This window comes from Chelonia mydas, chromosome 6 (assembly GCF_015237465.2).
Source record: "Chelonia mydas isolate rCheMyd1 chromosome 6, rCheMyd1.pri.v2, whole genome shotgun sequence".
Lineage (NCBI taxonomy): Eukaryota > Metazoa > Chordata > Testudines > Cheloniidae > Chelonia > Chelonia mydas.
The window spans coordinates 37,487,688-37,511,482 of record NC_051246.2 but is presented as its reverse complement, the minus strand read 5'-3'; the positions used below and the strand labels follow the sequence as shown (position 1 = coordinate 37,511,482).

At 42.9% G+C, this 23,795-nt stretch overlaps 1 protein-coding gene and 1 long non-coding RNA gene across 9 annotated transcripts in view; one reads left to right on the top strand and one right to left on the bottom strand.

Annotated features, from left to right (window-relative positions):
• Positions 1-11,770, top strand: part of LOC122466117 — a 33,473-nt gene extending 21,703 nt beyond the window's left edge. For 3 of the 7 annotated variants that reach the window (XR_006291396.1, XR_006291395.1, XR_006291390.1), the window contains 3 exons: positions 4,792-4,960; positions 11,017-11,134; positions 11,635-11,770. This is a non-coding gene — a long non-coding RNA (uncharacterized LOC122466117). Of the gene's footprint in view, positions 1-4,791; positions 4,961-10,981; positions 11,135-11,634 lie in introns of all 7 variants that reach the window. The other 4 variants (XR_006291393.1, XR_006291394.1, XR_006291391.1 and 1 more) reach the window with 4 other exon arrangements.
• Positions 1-19,615, bottom strand: part of AMPD3 (adenosine monophosphate deaminase 3) — a 48,356-nt gene extending 28,741 nt beyond the window's left edge. The window contains exons 1-6 of one of the 2 annotated variants that reach the window (XM_037899794.2): positions 19,461-19,615; positions 11,659-11,884; positions 8,553-8,748; positions 7,054-7,219; positions 3,185-3,404; positions 391-520 (exon numbers count right to left, since the gene is read on the bottom strand). In XM_037899794.2, coding sequence (XP_037755722.1) covers positions 391-520; positions 3,185-3,404; positions 7,054-7,219; positions 8,553-8,748; positions 11,659-11,884; positions 19,461-19,482 — 960 coding nt within the window. In that variant the 5' untranslated portion in view covers positions 19,483-19,615. The remainder of the gene's footprint in view (positions 1-390; positions 521-3,184; positions 3,405-7,053; positions 7,220-8,552; positions 8,749-11,658; positions 11,885-19,460) is intronic. The other variant, XM_037899796.2, reaches the window with a different exon arrangement.
• Between the last annotated feature and the right edge of the window lie 4,180 nt (positions 19,616-23,795).

Below are 23,795 nucleotides of genomic sequence, written 5' to 3'. Positions count from 1 at the left end.
GAAAGGTGGCATAGAACTCACTGTACCAAGTGGAATCTCAGTGAAGTTGAGGACTGAGCCCAGAGTTTGGCCTTCAGAGTTTTGAGTGTGTCACTTCCCTAAGGCAAGAAGGTTTCTGAGCTGAGGCTGCAATGGACCATCAATGAAGGTTAAATTTATAAACAAAATGTGTGTGTTTGGTTTTTTTTGTTTTGTTTTTTAAAAAGCTAAACTATATTGGAATATTAACCTGTAATCTAAATGTTTAGTGTATGTGGTATTTATACAGCATCCTATTCATTCCATCTATATTGCACACAGAGGATTTAGTAAATGATATAGACTAAAGGAAGACAGCTGAAAATTCCATCACAAAGACTGTAGCATGCTAATAAACCCTTTAATACTTACCTTTCTCACGTTATAGAAGTCTCGATGGGGATTACTCTTCAGTTCTTTAAATTCAGACATTTCATTTAGCATCTCATGTAAACTGAATTTAGATTCTAAAAAGTTAAGTCGTCTGTGGCAATATGTTTTTCTGCAAAAGAGAGATGATGCTTTAATTACGATCAAACTACTCAGATTTTAAAGTTTTCAGAGTGTAAATTACTTTGAGTGAAACAGCATTAGATTTATCCATATTTTAAGGAGTCCCAGATGTGATTTATTAGAGATCTATAGATGAAAAGGGCAAGATATCATTATAAATCTTGATTTCTGTGGTTGCCAATTAGGCCCTAAATTTGATTTGACACCAAATATGAAGCCAGTTAATAAAACACTAACAGAATGTACTGGGAAGTTGTGGTTTTTTGTTGTTTTTATTAGCAAAGAACTACAAGGACACTGAAGGAATGTATCTGGCCATAATTTACCCTCTTTTTGCATGTTATAATTTCACTTGTAATATTTTATCTCGGCACTGTGCCTCTGTGGAATTTCCAGTTCTTTCAGTTTGGTACGTGATTGCGGGGGAAAAAGTACAAAAAAGTAAAATGTATTAGCTAACAAATGCTACCACTCAGATGCTAAATATCACCATCACACAAACAAACCACATTCTTACACAATGGAAGAAACCTGTAAGCAAGACTATTAAAACATTGAAACGTAGGTTATTTTCAACCAGCATAGTTATATCTCAAGATATGATCTACTGTGAATGTGATGGTATATGTATTTTTTCACTGTCTTTTGCTCCTTTTTGAGTCTTGTTCTTCTGTTTTTTCACTCTCTCAAATTGCTGCACTTTCACCCTCTCTACTCCACTTTTTTTTCTGTTCTCTGTTTACCACTGATGGTTTTTTCTCTGCACTATATGTCAATCCTAATCTATGGTATTTCTAAAGTGTGTCTCAGTTTAATATCTAGCCCTTGTGTAACCCCACTGCTAAGACAGTCCCCCTTATGGTCTTCAGGGCACAACTCCCCCTCCCTCCCCACACGCAGAGCAAGTATCTGCCTCCGAGGTCAGGGTAGTGGGGCTTTGACCCTGCAGCTAAAGAGCACTTTTGTTCTATCCCTTTCAGGGCATTGAAATTCAAAGGTACTCTGGAACAAAAATAAACATAACTCAAAGCCAGGGTCATCCCACAAACCTTCAGAGAGACCCTGCCAGTCTGGGCTTCCACAGATTCCCTTCCCAGGATCTGTTCATCCCTTCCTGGAGAGCTGATCCAGCAGGCAAGCAAACATCATCTCAGGTCTGCACCCAGGCTTCTCTCCCAAAGGACCAGAGCACTGTTCTTCTCCCTTGGCAGGCCTGAAATGGGCTAGGTCCTCTCCTCTTATCTGCCCTCTCCACAGCTCAGGTTTGCTGCAAGTGTAGTGGAGCAGGGCCAACTGGGTCCACAAGCTTTTCTTAACCCCTTCCTACCAGGGAAGAGCCTGTCAGCCTCCTTAACTCCCTCACTGTCAGGGGGGCCCTCTCTGTTCCATGACACCTTCTCTTTTGCTACTCTTCTCAGTCTTTCCTCAATGGAACACAAATCACATAGTGTTGTAGTCAGTGAATCCATGATGTCTGAGTCAATTTGACATTAAGCAGAACAAGTTTGCCCTCTGTCAGAGGCCTGGGATAGTCAGGAATGTAGGTGAGGAGATTTAAGGTAGCAAGGGTTAAAGGCCAGTGCTCAGCCAACTGGAGCTTGTCATCCTGCGAGCAGCCTAAACTGGAATGGAGATAAGTGACCGCGAAGCAGGTGCCTGGAATGTTGAGATAGTTTCGTGTGGTTAAGCTAAGGGAAAGTTTATGCTGATAAAGTTACTATAAAGACTTTCTTGTGATTGGTTTCTGTTTAGGCTTTTCCACACTGATGCCCACCCCAGCCTGGTCTGAAGTGAAAAGGCTCTGGAGAGCTTGCTCCTGTTTTCAGTTTGGTAAATGGGGGTTTCAACATACTCTAAAATTTAGCCTAAAGAAAGGGTTTGGACTGTTTCTCTCTCTGGCTTGCTTAAAGTGACAACATGTACCCTGACAGAAGGAAGGGTTTAGAACTGGTCTTATTTTAATTTTTTACTACTCTGTGTATCTCAGAGAAGCTAGGCTAACTTGTCACTTGTGAAGGATTTGGCCTCCCTTAAAAGGAGAGGATGTGGTGTTTGTGAGGCAGGCAAATGGCTTGGTAGGATAACCCAGACTACTGCTCTGGCTCAGGGCTCAAGTCTGAGACTCCAGGGAGCAGTATTCACTGGAGTGCTGCTCTTTTCCTGATATTGGGGCACTGTGAGGCTAATGTGAGCTCAAGTGCTGTTATCCTGCCTCCTGACTGAAGACATAAGTACTGCATTTAATTTTTATTTTATTTTTTTTAACATCAAATGCACAAATCTTCATTATTCAACAAGAAAGCTGATATTCCAATTATATAGTACTGGTGACGTGGGAACCAGAACTTTGCACATTTCTAAAGTTTCAGGTCAGATTTGGCCTGAAACGTGTTTTATGTAAACATAAATTCATTCACGCTTCATTCTGCCTAGTACCCAGAGGCTAAAGTCACACCTTTAGAGGTATACTGCTTTCACTACTTAGGTTTTTCTGTTCATTGTAAGGCATTTTTCACTGTATTTCCCCACCCATGGATGATAAGACACTCAGCAGATGTAAAGCAAATGCTTTGGACACATGCAGTTTCATAAGAAATTGCTGCTGATCTGTATTATCAGCTCTCTGGAAAAGCATGGTAGTAAACATACATACGTTGGACCATCTGCAATGAGAGCAAGAACATGGCTGAGGTCAAGTGTGTAGGTCACCAGATCAGGATATGGCAGACTCCGTGGCTCATTGAGTTTCATCGTTTCTTTATTGTCATAAACAAAGAGAATGCCTCCTTGCATTTTGACAACATAATCCAAATTGCCCGGCGCATCGTCAAGGTTGTAAGGATTCTCTAGTTTTCCTGGGGGTGGATGGAAATCTGTGAAACAAGCTTGATGTCAGAATGATGTCAGAAGTAACCCATTTTGAAAGGTAAAATAGTTACAGAAAGAAATTAATCTTGTTAGTTTCTGCTCTAAAAAGAAAGATTGATTCCAAATCCATCTTTCATCTATTAAAAGCATGTTGGTAGTTACTCTAAAGGACCTATAGTCATAGCACAGTTGGCTTTATTCTGACCAACTTCATTAAAAATTAAATGCAGTTCTGATTATTATTTTTTAAAATAAGTTGGGCCTTACGAAATTCATGGTCCATTTTGGTAGATTTCACGCTCTTGGGGTTTTTAAAATCTGAAATTTCACAGATTCAGATACTTAAATTTGAAATTTCATGGGACTGGGAGCTGGGGGGGTTCGCAAGACTACTGTGGAGGTGGGTAATGCCGCCATTACTTCCTCGCTGCTGGTAGCTGAGGCACTGCCTTCAGAGCTGGGCAGCCATCGAGTGGCAGCTGCTGGCCGGGCACCCAGCTCTGAAGGCAGCAGCACAGAAGTAAGGGTGGCGATACCATGCCATGCTACCTTGACTTCTGCACTGTTGCTGGAGGCAGTGCTGCCTTCACAGCTGGGCTCCTAGCTAGCAGCTGCAGGGCTTCCTGCAGCCAGGAGAGGTTGCCGGAGGTGGGTCTGACCTGGCCCCTGGAGCAGCCTGTGCTGGGGAAGAGGAAGTCACATCCCTCCCCTGCCCAGCCAGGACTAGCAGCTGGAGCCTGGTACATGGTAAGAGCCCCTGGCTGGAGTGCCCCCTGCCCTGCCCCTCCCCAGCTCTGGGCCAGCGCTCGGGGTTAAAGAGGCCTTGGGTTGGCTGTCTGACCCTACAACAGCATTCTTCTCCCCGCCAGCCCCCGACCACGACACCCTGGGCAGCTGGTCACCCACACATACGGCCAGCCATACCCCCCAAAAGTGACAACCCCCCATACCATGCCACCCTCACTTTTGCCCTGCTACTGTCAATGGCACTGCCTTCACAGCTGGGTGCCCATCCAGTTCTTCCGCACTGCCTTCAGTACAGGTGGCAATACGTGAACCCCCTATAATAGCCAGATTTCATGGAGGAGACCAGATTTCACATTTCATTTTTCATGGCCATGAATTTGGTAGGACCCTATTTATAAGCTACTAAAGTTTCTATCATAATTCCAATACACTATTTTAAGTACTCTGATGCCATTTACAGTTGGACTCCAAATGCTATGCATCGCCGCCAACACCATATTATGGTTCAAAATATGCCTATGTCTCAATACAATTTCAGAAACAGTTTAAAAAAAAGAAAAGATTGGGGATGAAAGTACGGTTGAGATCTTCGAGTACTGACTACCTCTCCATGACTACTAGTCCCCTTTCACCTTTTTATTACAGTGGTTTTGGACGTGTTTCACCACAAATGAATCAGCAGTTCCAATACTGATACATCATTCAGAAAGGAATAGGATACACTCTCCTCCCCGCATCATGTCATGCAGTGAGATAAGTGAGTAGGTGCAGTAAACTTTCACTCAGTGATGAATATGCTCCATACTTGGCAAAGGTAGGCAATAACTAAGACCCAAAGTGTTTCCTAAACTTTATGGCATAGACCAAACCTCTTCTGCATATTCAAATAAAGCTGCTTTTATTTTTATAAAACACTCCTTATTTTCATGCTTCTCTGGTTTTGGCCAGAACCAGAAAATGCGGAAGTCAAAGTGACAATAGTTTTCCCTGTAGTTTTTTGAGTATAACTAGAATCAGGAATTACCAGAAATGTAGTGAGAAGACCTGTTTTAATGAGATTTTTAGTCCCATCTTACAATTCCGCAAGGTTTGAATAATTTGGATACAAGTCAGCTAAACAAACTTTTGGGTGCTTATCTAAATTGAACCTCCAAAGCCTTTGCCCATCACTAAGGCTGCGATTTAGTCATGGAGGTCGCGGAAGTCACTGAATGGGTTACTTCCAGCAGCCTCCATGACTTTAGCCTGCGGTGGTCAGGAGCTGCAGGGTCCCCCGCTGACCGCTGGGGCGGGAATCTGTGGGGTACCAATGCCGCCTCTGGTGCCCCCGGCAGCTCTTGTCCACTGGCAGGGGAACCCCCTGGCAGCTCTGAGCCCTGGGGGGAGGGTGGCAGGGGCCCCCAAGCTCCCAGCTGCTGTGGCCATGGGGGGTGGTGGGAAACCCCAAGCTCCCAGCCCCCCCGGGCAGCGGGGGACACTAAGAGCTGCAGGTGGCAGGGGTACCCCGCAGCCCCCAGCTGCTACAGGCAGTTCCTAGTCCCTGCAGCTGTCGCACTTGAAGTAGTGAGGGGATCTGCAGATCCGCATTTTGTTAGGGATATGTTTAGTAAAAGTTAAGGACAGCTCACGGCTTCCATGAATTTTTCTGTTTTGCCCATGACCTGTTCATGACTTTTACTAAAAATATCCGTGACACAATCTTAGCCTTACCCATCACTAATTAGTGATTAGATCATACCCTCTCTTAGTGTATAACTAGCATACAGTGTATTCCAACCTCAGCTATAGCTGACCTAAACCAATTAAGCCATGCCTGGACTTAATACTAAGTAGTCTGAAGAACAAGATCATGCATTCAGTCTTGGCTTAATAGACTAAGTAAGAAAGGGAAGTTACCACATCCTTGCCATTCCTTTTTGAAGTTATAGCACCTGAAGAGACGTGTTGCGCATTGATACCAGAAGTGTCTCAACAGTAAACAGATATTCAAATAGATATTCACAACCACCTGGATACAACTTACTCAAATACTTTATTTTAAAGAGACCTTGACAACTTAAATCACAACCTTAAAATCCTCTTTTTACTTAATTACTAATATCTTAGAACTAACAATGTGAAACTTGTTTTCAAATAAGATTTCTCTCTTGCATCTAGACAGCCATCATGTCTCACCAACTAGCCTAGAAATTCTCACAAATATAATCTATCTTCTCTTGAATATTCAGTATATTTCTACTCTCCCCAGAAAAATTTCCTTGTAATATAAAACCTCCTACCTGAGGACATATAAACTTCCTCATCCCTGCCACTACAGGAGAGGACAACCATTTAAATGTCTCTTCCCAGCCAAGTTCATGGCTGAGGATGTGGCTAGGTCCAACAAAAACTAAGACTCTTATATATTTATGGCTATTTAACAATATACTCTCATATTTCCAGGGATGTAAAATAAATGTGGTCCCTCAAATCAGGTTCAAAGGACTGGCCTCCTTCAGAACCCTACCACAAATGATCTACACCTTTCCCCCTATTACTGTAGTTAAAATGTAATTTACATTACTTTTTCTTGTTTGCTACAAATATTAATGTCAGGGAATTACAGTGTGTCTTTAGGGGTGTGGTTGTGGTGTTGTTGTTTGGGGGAGGGGGGATTGGGTTTTTTTTAAACTAGAGGTTATTCCAGACCAAAACCCCACATCAAAACCTGCCTGAACTTCAGGAAAATTTAAATTCAGAATGAACTTTGCAGCTTAAGTCCCTATCTAGTGTTTGCTTATTCAGACTGGAGAATAGATTTCAGAATGTAGCCTTTTTATTCTAAATAGAAATAATCACAGAAATCAAATGTTTTCTACAGTATGATGATTTCTCTTTTTTTTTAAAAAAAAAAAGTACTTATTGTACCTGGACATACTTCATCTTCCATCTTCCATTTTTCATCTTGCATAGTGCATAAATACTGTGCTGTTGTTCTTGGAAAGCGATGGTAAGCAAGGCGACAATACTTCTCTCGAATTCGCAGAGCTTTCACCAGGCCCTTCGCAGCCTGTTCGTAATCATCAACTGTAACCTGAAAAGAGAGGCTGTATAAATACTGATGAAAGGGAAACAGGAGCATCTATAAAAAGTCAGTTTGTCATTCATTTAAACCCACTTGGGCAATAACAAGATTTTTATTTCCAGAAGTGTAAACCTTTGTAGGATTTGGGTCTAACCTGGATCCACAAATTGACTTAGACATTGCAATGCTCCTCAATGTGGCACCTACATCTAAGTGTCTAGAAAATCACAGGAACAACGCTGTGATACATAAAGCCAAGTTAGGTGCCTAGGCTCCCCATACAATGAATGGGGAGAGATAGGAGCCTCAGAATGTGATTCACAAAAGATGGCACATCATGTGGAAAACTGTCTAAGCTGGCCAATGGGAGATGCCTATGACAGAAACGTGTCTTAAACCCTGCCACTCTGATGGAGATAGGAGCCTAAGTCCAGGCTGGAGAGAGGCACCTAGCTCTGCTAGCAATCCATGAATGGGAACCACCACCTGGAGTCAGGTGGCTAAATTATTTCTTGTGGCAGTGAGTTAGGGACCTGCCCTCACTCTACACAAAATGGGGGGAGGAAGTTGTGGGGCTGCCCACCTACTAATTTTTAGTCTAGTGGTTAGAGCACTCATGTGGGAGATATGGAAGACCCAGGTTCAATTCCCCCTTCTCTGGCAGAAATAGAGAGGATGAACAGTGGTGTCTCACCTCTCAGGAGAGTGCTCTAATCACTGGGCTATGGGATATTCTGATATGGGGCTCCCTAAATCTCTTCTCCTGAAACTCTTCCACTGTGTATAAAGAGTGAGTGGAGCAGTGGAACTGTACCTTGGGTCTCCCACCTCTGCAATGGATGCCTTAACCACTGGACTAGTCATTTTCTCTCTCTCGCCCAATGACTCTAAGTATTTATGCACCATGTACCAATGGACCCTAAAACTGGGACTTAGGCGCCTATGTCTGAAACTTAAGCCCCAAAGGTACTTAAATGCCTTGCCCAAGGTCATAGAAGAAGTTGGTGAAAGAGCCAGACGTTAAAACTAAGTGTTGAGTCCAAATCTAGTGCCTTAACTACAAGAGCATTCTTTCTCCCATCACTGTATGCTAAAGCACATATTTAATGCCTAGTTATATTTTACATCTTTTTTTTTTCTTACCAATTAATACACAGTCATAAATAACCTGGGGCAAATTCTGCCTCATCACACCTGTACAACCCCATTGACTTCAGTGTGAGATGTTAAAGTATAACAGGAGGGCCATAACAAGCAATCATTCCACACTGCATAAGTCCTCTCTTTCTTCTCCCCCCCCCACCACCTAGAATATTAAAAGAAAAATTGACAGATTTCTTACCCCAGCACAGTAATCCTCACTGATTGTAACTCTCTGAAACTCTGGAACTGTAAATGGCTCTTGGACTGACTGACCAACACCTGGAAGAACTGGAGTTACAGGAGAGGGAAGTGAACTGATTGATGGTGCCTTCCACTCTTGGGTTGGCATTTGTAATGACAAGGACTGGGACCGAATCATCTTGAAACTTTTCTTCCTAGGAATTCATGGTATCAAAAATTATATATCAGAAACCAGTCTATAAAGCAAAGAACTATTTCATTCTAGAAGGCTTTCTGTAGTATGATAGATTTCAAATGATTCAGAAATGTAGGTTTATAAAAATGAGCTTTGAAATGTTTAGTCCAGTGATATTTCTGACACTTGTAGCATGCTACATGCAATTTATATACAACACACACACACACAATAAGCCCTGATTATTTAGAAAATAGATAATTGAAAGTTGGTATGCAGATTTTTTTTTTGTGTGTGTTGCAGCAACATCAAGTGAGAGACTGATGTCACTATAATGAGTGAAAATATGTTCACTACACCTGTGCTTAATATAGCAGGAGTTGAGAAATTTCTGACTCTTAAAACATTATTGCACCAGAAATTAATAAAATGGCAGCTAGGAATGTGAGTGGGTGTGTACTGGGTAAGGTAAGTGATTATGTACCATCAAAAGTTATTACATCGGCTTCTGATTCTTGGTGACAGCTGCAGGGTTTAGAAACATATCAAGTTGATTGGTATGGTTTCATTTTAAAAATACAGGTGTCTTTCAGTTGTATTGTAAGTAGAAAAGGCATGTTCTGTCCATATGAGGAAAATGGCTTCAGTTGATTGACTTCAACAGGATCGAGCCATTTATATTCAATGAGAATTTGGCCGTTTGCTTCCTTGAGAGCAGGAATGGACTTGTATAACAAAATCAAATCCCTATTTTAAATTGCCACTTTAGAATACCATGAGGTTTCCAATACAAAGGTAAAGCCCACCTCATCAGGCAAACTGTTTGCTGATTCCTTGCTTAAGACAAGTTTAACTGAATGATGGCCATGCATAATGTCCTGATTAGCAATCAGTCTTGTAAAAGATATATTTGTATACCACGAAATTAAATCTCCCTTATGAAGCTTACTTGTAATTTATTTTTCTAAACATTTAAAGTATACTTGAAATAATGAATTACCTATGACTTACATGCTGTGAACTTCTCCCCTTCATAATTTTACAGAAAAAGTGCCAAAACTTTAAAAGGACTTTACAGGAAAACTTGAATAGTAATGCAAATGCAGAGTCACCATTGCCTAGTAACAGTGACCAATGGTAAAACTTGGCACCTACTTCAAGGACCTCTAAAGATTCCTTCTCCAATCCAGTGTCAATAAGAGCCCTTAAACAGAAGGAACACTGAAGTCTGGGGCTTTGTATTAATTCTGTGACACTTTATTTATTTCCTCAAATATGTGGTATAAATAATACACAAGAGCCAAATTCTACTTTCACTTTCATGGGTGTTACCCCCACAACCTGAAGTCAACACTGAAGCTCCTCTTAAAATTTCACTCAAGATGAACTGAAGTCAGTGGGAGTTATACTTTTATAACTGAAGGCAGAACTGGACCATAAGTGTTCTTCAATCACTGAGGGCAAGGGTGATTACTAGTCTCATCCCCACAAGTGAAGAGCATAAATATAGTATCCCACTTACCAGGATAAAGCCTGTACTAATACTTAGACACAAACACAGCTTGATTGAAGCTATTTTTATAAGGCATTTTCCCACATTAAAAATGTTTGGTTTAAATATCTTGTTAGAAGCTTTTCCACAAGAAAAAAAAAGTGTCAAACAGTTGTTTGAATGCATGGAAAGACAAGGTAGAGTTTTTTTTAAAAAATTTTTATGACCATGTCAACTGCTGAAACCCACTAATTGAACTTTCATGATTCACCTCCAAAATATCTCAGCAAGTATCATCATGTTGGTAGCAGAATTAAATCACTTTTCTGCCTTGCTTCTCTGTTACATTAGAATAAAAAACAGTCCATATTTAAGTAATGGTAGTAATTTTTTTTCTCATAGGAAAATAAAATGAATGTGTATTTTTAGAACTTCATGTTTGTTTAATAGATGGCAATAATCTATTAGATCTCATATGGCCTTTATCTCTGAGTTAAGGGAAATCTAATAATATCCCATTTGAGCCCGTGACACTTCTCAGTTTCTCCTTCAGTGATAAGTCAAGCATTTGCTGTCATCTATTTTTATCGAGCTAAAACAAAAACATTTAACACTGACTGCCATAAATGTTTAGATGTGTTAAAACTCAACATTGAGACTGAAAATCATGTTTTCAAAAAACACACACAGCTTCCTTAAGTGTGTTGCTGATTTTATTTACACTGAAAGAATCTCAAAGTTTGTATTTGCCTCTCACCAGATATGCTGTTTTGTTGAACTTGTGTACTCCTATAGTTTTACTGGGAGTACATGTCAGGGGATAACCTCACCAACTCAGGATCCTTCCATACCTCTGTTAGAGGACACTCCCCAGGTCATCTGCAACAGGAGCTACAAAGGGACATTACAAAGGGTGTGGAAGCCACCTGTTCGTGTGTGTGTGTTCCCTGACCTTGAAATGGTCTCTCTGAACAATCCTGGGGCAGATTATTCCCATCCTTAATGGATCAGAACAAGCAGGTGCTAAGAACCTGCAATTTTCCACTCCCATTAAAGAGTACTGCAGGTGAAGCACCTCTCAGGATCTGGTCCAATAGCAATATGTTTGTGAGGTGGTGATGTGCATTGTGTTTGTCACATTCTGAATGCAAGCAAACTCTAAAACTTGCAACATAAGTTTACTGTTTCAAGACACTGTGTGTGTTGCAAAGCAGCTGCCAGACTTTTACCCTTTGTACATATCAAAGCAATCAGCATTACAACTTCCGGGAACACGTGCAATAAAGCAGCACATTTTAAATCATACAGCACAGGTTGCTGGCTTCTGTGTTCAAGCATCATGGATGAGTATCATGCCATTTGTGATGTATTCCTGTATGTAATTCTAAAACCCACTTAAAACATTTTTTCCAGGAAAACAATGGCTTCTGAACAAACCTCTTAGCTGTCTCCACAGAATGCTGTTCTGCCAACTCCTTCTGCAGTTCCCTCTCTTTAGCCTCTTTCTGCCCAATAGGACAGTCTTCAGGCACAGTGAATAATGACAAGGCATCTTTGCTGTCTTCTTCTCTGAGAACTTTAGCAAATACCTTCTCTGCTAGAAGCCGCACCTGCTCATCAACCTCAGAAATGTTCAGCTTTGGAAATTGCCTAGGCATCTCTCCTAATAATAATAATAATTAAAAAAAAGCCAGTTCACAGAATTGTAACTAAAAGTTGAATAAAACAATTATTTTTCATGGCATTTCTACTGAAACTAAGATAAGATTTTAGAGAGAGAGTGTGCATGCATACAATTTACAGGACATTAGCTTAACAGTAGTCAATAGTACATAAGACAACAACCAAACTATCATAAGAATCAAGGGAATCCTTTGAGCACATTTTGTTTTGGAGCTCAGTTTAATGTGTGAACTAGGATTTTTTTTAACTCAGGGTAAATTTTGTTACTTCCATCAGAAAATAACACTTCTAAGGTACAAATTGATTTAGGCACAAAAACACCACTGCCTTAAGGTTGGTTGAAGAGAATGAGACTGAATGAAAGGCCATTCTCTATGCCAGTTGATCATATGGTACAAGTTAAGATGAGATTTCCACTGCTGAGTAATGCCGCTTGGGCTGAAGGATACTCTAGTATTTATCATGGTCTATGTGAAGATATAGAGAAAGTAAGTATTATGATTAATAAGGATGTTCACTTGCACTAACCTTTTAATGTGATTCACAACCTTGTGTCACAGGTCAGGGCAACTGCACCTGTATTTCCCCATAGTGGTCCAGCAAGGGCACCCACTCTCAAGCTTCCAGAGCCCTAGCCATTGCCTTTCTTGAGCTGGTCAGAAGGGAGTGAGACACAGGCATTTCCAGGCTGCACAGTTCCCTGACTCTACTGTGTTACTCCCAGCTGAGACAGGCTGCCAAGCACACCTGCTTGCTTTCACTTCAGAGATTGATAACAGAATGATTGTCAACAGGTATAGGTCACCACACAGTTCTTATTATGCAAATCTAATTTATTTTTAAGGTAAAAACACTACAAAGAAAACTTATTAAACAGCAAAATAAGCTACATGCATGCTAATAAGCTTCCCAGACATCAACCCAATTCTGATATGGGCTCAGGAGCAGTCCTACCCCACCCTATGCGTTTTCTTGTCACTACAAATTCATCACAGCTTCAGCTCAGAACAAGCACAGCCTTGTGGGGCCTCAGTAGGCCCCATCCTTCCACCCCTTCTTTAAGAATTAGGGCCCTCCATGTGTAACCCACACACCTCCAGCGTGTGGTGTTCTGTCCCATCTAGTGGCGCCGAAGCCACTTAGAGAGAAAATGAGTCTGCTCTATAGCCTTAGCTAACAGCCAGTTGGCTTTTAGTTCATGTGGTAGAGGCTCATGCACTAAGCTCCAGAGGTCCCCGGTTCGATCCCACTTGCCAACGGCCGGGGTCTGTTGGTGTTACGCATGCACCACGGGTCCTGTTTAGTTTTTGGCCAGGAAGAAGATCCTGAGTCTGTTTAAAACCCAGGCTATTTATCCAAAAACCCAGGAGAGTGGTTTCAGAACCTCGAAAACAGAGGAAGTACATTAGCATCCCCCACCATGCTAGAGAAGGTATATACAATGCCATGATAACACATATGCAATGGCATTTTTTTATACAATGTACTCCAAAGGTGTTAACCCTAATTCAATAAAGTTTAACCTTATTGATTTTAAGTTTCTGAACTCCATAAAGTTTGTTCAGTATATTAGACTGTCAGTCTGTCACAATGTTACCAAAATTCTTATATTATTGGGCATTCCCAAGACAATATGTACATGTGAACCTGTTGAGACTTGGCGCTAGAAATTATACAAATTCCACAAGCAGTGAATTTTTACGATGTAATATATATTCAGTGGAGAAAGTTACACGTATTCATTCTGAACAGAATGTTAATAAAGTAAGAAGCCATACTAGCATGGGAAGTCACACTAGTAGAGTTCTTTCCTGCTTCCGGCCTCCCACTCTACTCCATTGTCTTTAAATCAATTCCATAACCATCGGCAAGTTGAAAACTGATTTTAAATTCAGTCATATTTGCATCTCTTTATCTTCTGTTTGTCATGTAGCTCTTGTGAAGTGGACGTGGCTATGTGGCAGAAGTTGAAATGCTGTGTTTATCTCGGCAAAGGTTTTTAATTAGTTTTCTAACAGCTCATAACCTGCCTTTGATCTGCATGTGAGAAGGAGGCAGGGTACGGACTCTAGTTTCTACTGGATTTTTAATTTTTTTTTAAAGCTGTTTTTATATTTAGTGTTTCTATTTTAATATCTTTGCATCATAAAAAGACTTCAGTTTTATTATAGCTGCACCACTATAGATGATCTTTTAGAGTTTCCTCTGCAACTCTAAAGTTTTATTTGTTGAACTCCTTCACAAACACTATCCCCAGTCTGGAACTTGATATATATGGTAGCAATTCAGGGAAAACTGTGGGTAAATTATTGCCCAGCAGTATTAGTTTTTAAAGCATTTTTAAATTCCTTTGGGTATGACAGGTGCTATTTCGAGCCAGATTCCATTCTATTTATTTGGGTTTAAAAATAGATGTGAACATGAACCAAAAAAACTGAATCCAAATACGACCAAACCTTTGGAAAGTCTGGATCTGACCTTTGCATTTCAGGGCCCTCTTTGATTATGTATTTAAAAAGAAAATAGTTACTGTGGTGTTTATTTTAAAAGTTTGTCTTATGCTAAAAACCAGTCTGGGTCATGACAACTTGGCATGGTTTGTCAGTGCCCTTATTACAATATTTTGCAAGCATGCTGCAGGCTTCAAATGTTGATATGTGATCCTTTTGACATGTCAGCCTGTTGTTTTCTTGATCTAAAAGATTCTTCTAATTAACATCCACCTGTTTCCACAGTTGTTTTGAGATTTGCTTTTGCTTTTGCTTTTAGTCTAAAAAGCTGATGTAGGTTGAGAAAATAGTGAATTGATAAATGAGAACATAAGAATGGCCATACTGGGTCAGACCAATGGTCCATCTAGCCCAGTATCCTGTCTTCCAACAGTGGTCAGTGCCAGATGCTTCAGAAATGAAATTAACAGAACAGGGCAATTTATCAAGTGATCGATTTTCCTATCATCCAGTCCAGGTTGGTGAGGCATGATTTCCTTTTACAAACGCCTTGTTGACTCTTCCCCAACATGTTGTATTTATCTGTGTCCCATACTTCTGTTTCAACCAATTTGCCTAGTACTGAAGGCTTACTAGCCTGAAGTTGCCAGGACTGCCCCTGGAGCCTTTTTTTAAAAATCGTCATTACTTTAGCTATCCTCCAGTCATCTGGTATGGAGGCTGATTTAGGTGACCGGCCACCTACCACATTTAGTAGTTCTGCAATTTCATATTTGAATTCCTTCAGAACTCTTGGGTGAATACAAGCTGTTTTCTGGTGACTGACTACTGTTTTAATTGATCAATTTGTTCCAGAATCTCCTCTACTGACACCTCACTCTGGGACATGTCAGATTTGTCACCTAAAAAGAATGGCTCAGGTTTGGGAATCTCTCTCACACCCTCTGCAGTGTAGTCTAATGGAATTTAATTTCTCCACAAGAGCCTTATCTTCCTTGAGTGCTCCTTTAGCACGTGGATTGTTCAGTGGCCCCATTGGTTGTCTGGCAGGCTCCCTACTTCTGATGTACTTAAAAAATATTGCTGTTAGTTTTTTGTCTTGGCCTGCCTTCTTAAACTCTTACGTTTAACTTGACAGAGTTTGTGCTCCTTTCGATTTTCCTCAGTTGGATTTGACTTCCAGTTTTTAAAGGATGACTTTTTGTCTCTAACTGCGTTTTTGACTCTGTTTAACCATGTTGGCTTTTTTTTTTTTATTTGGGGTGTATATATATAGTTTACGCCTCCTTAAAAAAAAAAACAAAAAAAACCCATAATAAAAGTTTCCATGCAAGTATATCACTCTTGAGACTGTTCCTTTTAATTTCAGTTTAACTAGCCGCCTCATTTTTGTGTAGTTCCCCCTTTTGAAGTTAAATCCTACTGTGGTGGATTTCTTTGGTATTTTCCCTCCTACAAAGATGTTAAATTTAAATACATTATGGTGATTATTACCAAGTGGTTCAGCTATATTCACCTCTTGGACCAGATCTTGTGCACCATTTAGTATTAAAACAAGAATTGCCCCTCTCCTGGTGGGTTCCAGGGCTAGCTGTTCCAAAAAGCAGTTAGTAATGGTGATTTACGGATATTTTTATTCTTATCTTGCATCTGATCCAAAGCCCAGTGAAGTCAATGGAAAGGCTCCCACTGACTTCAGATCTACCCTTAAGCTTTTCTGTTTAGCAGCAATATGGTAACACCAAATATTAAATTTTCACAAAATCAAGTATAATCATAGAACAACTTCTATACACATGGTTGGCCTACTAATGCAGTGACAATGCAATATGTACCCAAACTGAGTTTCTAATTTCAGTTTCTCACTCTCAAGTCTCATTAAAGTCATAGGAATCTTTCTATTGACCACTGTAGCCATAATTGTCAGCAACAGTTGCATGCAGTATTGTTGCAGCTGTGACAATCCCAGGATAGTAGAAAGACAAGGTGGGTGAGGTAATATCTTTTATTGGACCAACTTCTGTTTGAGAGAGACAAACTTCCAAGCCACACAGAACTTGTCTCTCTAACCAACAGAAGTTGGTCCAATCCAAAGCTATTACCTCACCCACTTTGTGTCTCTAACAATAGTTAGACCCAGATATAGCTGCTAAGAATAGCTGTCAGTAACAAGGACTTCCTAGGCTGCCTCAGGTGGTGTTGGAAACAGTTCACAGCTAGTGAACGTAGGACTAAATCAGCTCCATTAAAGATAGTATGACTAGTCCTCAGTGGCGGATTTAGAGTTAGTGGGACCTTGTGCTCAGCTTCATTTTGGGGGCCCCTCCTTGGGACCCAGCCAAGAAAAAGAACATTCTCTCTCATCTACTCCCGCCTCTGTTTTTCATTCTTTTTTTCTTCCTCCTCCTCCTTTAAGTAATAGGAAGTAAATGAAAATAAAGTGAGGTACCTTGATTATTTTTGTAATCTAACTTATTTTTCCACAGACCACTTGAAAAATCGCTGAGGGTCTTAATGATCTTTCCAAATATTGTTTGTATTGTTAGCTACCTATTGTAAAGTGCTTTGGATAAGAGGGCTTTGTAAAAAAAAAAAAAAAAAAAAAAAGTTGGGGTGCGGGGTCTGGCCAGGACTTGGGGTGTGGGAGGGGGCTCAGGGCTGGGGCAGGGGGTTGGGGTGTGGAGTGCTTACATGCAGCAGTTCCTGTTTGGTGCGAGGGCTGCAGGTGGGGATGTGGCGGGGTGTAGGAGTCAGGGCATGGGGTGTGGGGGCTTGGGGTGTGTGAGGGGGATGCAGGAGTCGGGAAGGGAAAGGGGCTGGGAGTGTGTGAGGGGGTGCAGGAGTCAGGTCTGGGAGGAAGTTAGGGTGCAGGAGCAGGTTGGGGTGCAGGGTCTGTCCAGGAGTTAGGGTGCAGGAGGGTGCTTAGGGTTGGGGCAGGAGGTTGGGGTGTGGAGCGCTTACCTAGCGCAGCTCCCATTTTATGTGAGGGGTGCAGGTGGGAATGTGGGGGGGGGGGTGCAAGAGCTCCCATTTGGTGTTCAGGGTCGGGGTGGGGATGTGTAGGAGTCAGGGCATGGGGGGCTGGGGTATGTGAGGGGGGTGCAGGAGTCAGGGTAGCAGCAGGGGTATGGGCTGGGGTCATGGGGGTGCTCCCAGCCCCCTGCCCTGAGTGGCTCACGGCAGGAGGCCGGGGGGAGGTACGTGTAAGGGAAGTGCGGGAGCCCCACCTTTGCTCCACCCTGCCCCAGTTCCAACCCCTTCCCCAAGGCCCCGCCTCCACCTCTTCTTTGCCTCTTCCCCTGAGCATGCTGCAGCCCTGCTCCTCAAGCTCCCTCCTGGAGCGACCTGAGCACTGGCAAACAGCTGTTTGGTGGCAGGGGAAGCACTGGGAGGAAAGGGGAGGGGCGGGTCCTAGTGTAACATGGATCTGAAAATTGGTTTTGTCCCATCTGTAGCAACAGTTAAACTGTTTTCATCATTGGTTGAGTAGGCCTAGAGAGGGATCCATGGCTGAGCAATCATTGTCAGTGACTGATCGTGTTCCTAGTGTAAAAATGGCCTTAGTTACATAACTGTTAAATACTGAAGTACAGTAGGAAACCTCTTGCATGATAGACTTCAGTACTTAGCCCATTCTGATTAACAAAGTGAATTTTAAGTCATTAAACCAAATGTCCACTTTTCACTTCATTTTATTTATGTATACATAAACCCCCATTTTCCACTGACACCAAACTATTTTTCTTCAAGATAACACTTGTTCCTGCACTCCCTTTTCAGGCAAATGAGAGGTGCAGGCATCTCGTGTTTTCCAAGTAGGCTGTGTTTTGTTTACATTAATAGGTCAGGTTTCAGAGTAACAGCCGTGTTAGTCTGTATTTGCAAAAAGAAAAGGAGTACTTGTGGCACCTTAGAGACTAACCAATTTATTTGAGCATAAGCTTTCGTGAGCTACAGCTCACTTCTAAGGTGCCACAAGTACTCCTTTTCTTTTTATTAATAGGTCAGTTCACATCATGGAAGAAAACTTAGTAAACATAAAAATAACACAGTGACTCTTCACTCACTATTCATGCAATTTCTAATCTCCTTGGGCCAAGTTGGTAAGTTGATACATTTCAATATTTACTGTACTCCTTTTAAAATAAAATAAAATTTGCTAGGGGAGGGGATTCAATTTCCCTGAGTGAAAATGATTCCTGCTGTGATTTGGGGAAGAGGGAATGATGAACCATTGATCCACTCTGGAAGGAGAGACTGAATATTATGTTGTATTCATAAAACCCTCTGTCCTTTCCAGACCCTTTTTTTTTCCCTGCTATCCCAAGATTGCTGTGGTTGTCTTCTTTAACTTGTGTGGGAATGTTACTCTACAAGTTTAAGAGAAATAACAGACACTAGACACTACCTGGCAGGATGATTACTTAGAAGACAATGATTGTTCAGGAAGTTTAGAGCAGTGGTTCTCACTAGATATTTGCCTAGTTTTACAACAGGCTATATAAAAAGCATTCGTGTAGTCAGTACAAAGTAAAATTTCATACAGATGACTTTATACTGCTCTCTTTACTATACACTGAAATGTAAGTACAAAATTTATATTCTAATTGATTTATTTTAGTTACATGGTAAAAATGAGAAAGTAAGCAAATTTTCAGGAAGACGGTGTTGACACGTATTTTTATATCTGATTTTGTAAGCAAGTAGTTTCAGTGAGGTGAAACTTGGGGGTAGGAAAGACAGATCAGACTCCTGAAAAGGGTACGGTGGTCTGGAAAGGTTTGGGACCACTGAGTCAGAGGGCTTGTCTATTCCAGAAGCCTATTGTAAAATCAGATCTGCACCAGGCACCCTGACTGAGGAATCCTATTCCGCTCCTCCGAGCAGGGATCGCCAGGAGCATGGGGGTCAGGGGCTGAGAGGGGGAAATCTGGCCCTGGCCAGCTCTCGGGGCGAGGAGACTTGCACCAGGACCCTGCCGCCGCTTTCTGCCGGACGCCAGGACAAGGGGAGGCTCCGGCTACAGGGGTGCAGTTTGCTCCAGCGGCTCCACGGTGGGCGGATCCCGGTGCCAGCCCCCCGCCGCCCTGGGGAAGAAGGACTCACCTAGCGCCCCGGGGAAAGCCATGCTGGAGGCAGCGCCAGGACGCAGGCGGCGCTGGCCTGGGAAGAAGCCTTCAGGGCCGAGGAGGCGGCGGCGGCGGCAGCGCTGCGGCCGGCCGGGGACTCCGCAGCAGCATCCCGCTGCGGGCCGGGGGGCGGGGTGTCCTATTCAGCAGCCAGGCGGCCCCGGCACGTCCCGCCCCGCCCCGCCCGCGGGCAGCCCGCCAGCCCCCCGCCCCGCCCAGCAACACCGGCTTCTTCCAGCCGGTCACCTTGGCCCCGCGCCGCGGAGCTGAAGCAGCGGCCGGCCGGGGAGCCCGGCTGCCAAGGCCGAGGCGGGGTGCGCGGGGTTCCCGCCTCTCCCCGAGCCGCCCGCGGCCCGTGCGAAGGGAGCGGCTGCGGGTGGGGTCCCCCCGCTCCCTACCTGAGGCGGCTGGGGGAGCGGGTCTCTCCTCCCGGCGCGAGGCGTGTCCTGTCGCCGCAGCAGCCGCGGGCGGGGCAGCCCGGCGTGACCGGGCACCGCGGGGAACTTCCTACAAGGCGAGGGCTCGAGGAGGTTCCAGCCCACGTGCCCCTCGTGGAAACCCACCGCACTGCCGCGGAGCGCTGGGGAGTCGCCCATAGGCAGCGGCTGTGGCCGGGGAGCCGGGGCTTGAATGGACCCGTTCAGGGCAGCCGGTGCGCGCTGGTTCCTGACCGAGGCTTCAGGACAAGGGGCTCCTGTCCAAAGGCCGCCTCCACCTCCCAAACTCCGGGGCGGTCCCAGCTCCTGGTGCTTTTCACCCCTGAGCCGCCTGGCGGGGGTGGAGGAGCTGCGAAAGGGATGTTCCCAGCCCAGTGCGCCACTAAATGCTGCCATCTCAAATCACCTGTTGCCAGAGCACTTTAAAGAAGTGGAAAATGTAGGTCAATGGAAAGATTCCCTTGGACGTCAGTGGCCTCTGGAGCAGCCCCCAAGTCTCTAGACCAGTGGTTTTCAAACTGTGGGGCGGGAGCCAGGACTGGGCCATGGAGTGGAAGGCACTGGGTCACGGTGGCTTCCGTTAAAAGTCCCGTCAGCAGTGCTGCCCGGGTAAGGCAGGCTAGTGCCTACCTGTTCTGACGCCACGCTGCGCCCCGAAAGTGGCCAGCAGTAGGTCCGGCTCCTAGGCAGGGCGGCCACAGGGCTCCGCACGCTGTCCCCGCCCCGAGCACCGGCTCCATGGGGGTGCCTGCGGGCGAGAGCTTGCACGCCTCCACCTGGGAGCCAGACCTGCTGCTGGCCACTTCTGGGAATCCTGCTTTAGCACTCCCACTGCACTGCTGACCGGGAGACACCACAGGTAAGCCCGTGCCCCACCCCAATCCCCTACCCCAGTCCTGAGCCCCCCGTCCTGTACCCCAAAGCCCTCATCCCTGGCCCCACCCAGAGCCCTGACCCCCTCCCGTACCCCAACTCCCTGCCCCAGCCAAGAGCCACCTCCCACACCCTGAACCCCTCATTCCCGGCCCTCACCTCTGCACCCAACCCTCTGCCCCAGTGCTGAGCCCCTCCCACACCCCAAACCTCTCATCCCCCAGCTCCGTTGGGTCGCGGGCATCAAGAATTTTCTTCTGGGTCGCCAGAAAAAAAGTTTGAAAACCACACTCTAGACAGCTTTCCCTCGCACCAGTAGGAAGTTTGCTGGCAACATGTATGAATGGTATGTGTAAGTGTATCTTGTTTAGCCATGCCTGAGCTCTTCATCATCATCATCATGTTCTTATTACGTCTCTGCCATTTAGGGCAGTGATGAAGCTCCTCCACTCATGTCTGTTTCTGGCAAGTCTTTCAGTGGTTCCCCAGCTGTGCCCCAGGTTTTTCAGCTTGGCTTCCACAGCTCTTCGCCATGTTGTTTTCGGGTGGCCTCATTTTCGCTTGCCTTCAGGTATTCATCTTATTGCTACTCTGGTGATGGAATCAGTTTCCATCCAAAGCACAGGACCGATCCATCTCGAATGCCTCCTGGCAATGATGGTGCTCAGATCCTCTTGGCTGCTGTCTTTACACATACTTAAGAGCCTGGGTTCTTAAGTATGTGTAAAGACAGCATTCTGGTCCTTGTATAGTGATGGTGTAAACTTGTTAAAACTCCCTGAGTCAACAGTTATAAAAATTAGCCACATTAATGTATGTAAACATCTGCAGTGTATCAAAATATCATTGTGCTTATCATCATGATAGCGGAAGACACACCATTTCATGTGTATTTTGGCCAATTTATGGAAAACTCAAATTTTTTTAAAATGTATAAGCAGGAGAGTGGGGTGGGGGGAGAGAAAACCTTTTGTAGTGATAAACACCCATTTTTTCATGATTTGTGTGTATAAAAACAAACATCTTCTGTATTTTCCACAGTATGCATCCGATGAAGTGAGCTGTAGCTCACGAAAGCTTATGCTCAAATAAATTGGTTAGTCTCTAAGGTGCCACAAGTACTCCTTTTCTTTTTGCGAATACAGACTAACACGGCTGTTACTCTGAAAACAATTCATATAATGCTTCTCCCTTGTGTTTCCTGCTAACAGAGGAAACTATCCTTCCTGATACAGTACACTGAAAGCTCAAAAATAACTATGTGTCAGCATTATCTTTTGAGTTCAGATTTTGTGGCTAAGCAATATGGGTAAAGTTTTCCTACAGGAGGTTGGCCAACACCACCATGGGCTAAAATCATGCAGCTGCTATGAACGCACAACTTCCACTGAAATTAAGGGAAGTACTTGAGCATAATAACTGCAGGGTCACACCCTGCATGTGAGAGCAAACAGGGCAGAAAATCTCTCCCAAAATGTGAGCACAATTGGATATTTTTATGGCAAACATCTTACGTCCCACACATGGTCTTTTTCAGCTCTGACACAACAAACAAGCAGAAGCAACCTATAGGTTGGTAATAATGAAGCATTTCATTTATAAATCTCAAATCACTTGAAACAGAAGCAAAGAGAAGGTGCAACTGCAAGAAACCCAAACACCAACAATTACGAGATAACCTGTTTGTATCAGTAGAGACTGTGGTCAGTATCTATGAACACCTGCAAAGTGTCAGGGGTATCAAACTTTGTATGCAGACCCTAGGTAGATGACTTATAACAGGCCATAAAGTTCAGCCTTTTAGCAGCACTCCTGTGTGTTACACATTGATTACACTGCCCATAGGGGAAGTTTTTTTGCCAGTTCTGTCAGTTAGTGATTGGATTATGCCCTAACACATGAGAGTTTATTCTTTCTTTTTAAAAAAGTTTTAATCTATCTAATGTAACTGTGGGTATTCTCATTAAATAAATATAAATGTTTAATCCTTTTTTAAACCTACTAAGTTCTTGGCCTTAATGATATCTTTTGGTAACTACGCCCTCAAATTAACTTTGTATTGTGTAAAAATGTGTTTCCTTTTGTTTTAAATCTGTTGATTTTTCAATTTAATTGAATATCATCTTGTTCACATAATATATAGCAGCACCCAATTTACCTCTTATCATCCATAACTTTGTATATATCAGTAGGAATATTTGTGTGAATAATAACTTGCAGGATCAAGCCCTTAATTTGGAATTTAACCTCTTAGTGACAGTAAACATGACTAGCATAGCTACAGTCCAGCACAGAAGTTCCATCATATATGAACGCTGTGGGAGTCAGCTCAGCATTTTAACATGTGACAAACAGAAATGTAGTAAGTTCTGTAGTCTTGTTTGCATGCCAACATCCACTGAAGAATGGAAGTTACATATACAATCTCCTGACGCTGAATTTTGTGCTAATACCAATCCTTTGAGATACTAGCTTTCACCTAGGAGATGATTACGCTGTAACACACATTAACCAAAATTAGGAAATAGTTTCTCATTTTTACTGGAGATATTTTCAATTATGAACATATTGCTTTAGGTCCTAACGTGCCTTGAAGTTAATGGATTTATATTTTTAAAGTACATTCATATTATTGATTTGTACTTTACTGTAGGGCAAAACAAACTAATGGATCAGATAGCAAAATGTTTCCATATTTGTAATGGACCCATTAATGGTATCCAAAGACATGAGTTTATATACTTTTCTTACCAATGTCTTTAATCAGTATTGTAATTGGTATATGTATCTTTATATTTAATTGTTGAAGTTAGTCATACTGAAACATTAGAAAAAGAAGTGATAGATAAGAATAGTTTTGAAAAGCTGGGAGGGGAGATTGGTACTAAATGTAAAATGTAATTGAATGATATTTATAAATGTTAAATTATTCATTATATTCTCTCTACTAGAAGAGACATGCAATTCAGCAGATTTTTTTTTTCTTTTTTTTAGGACATATT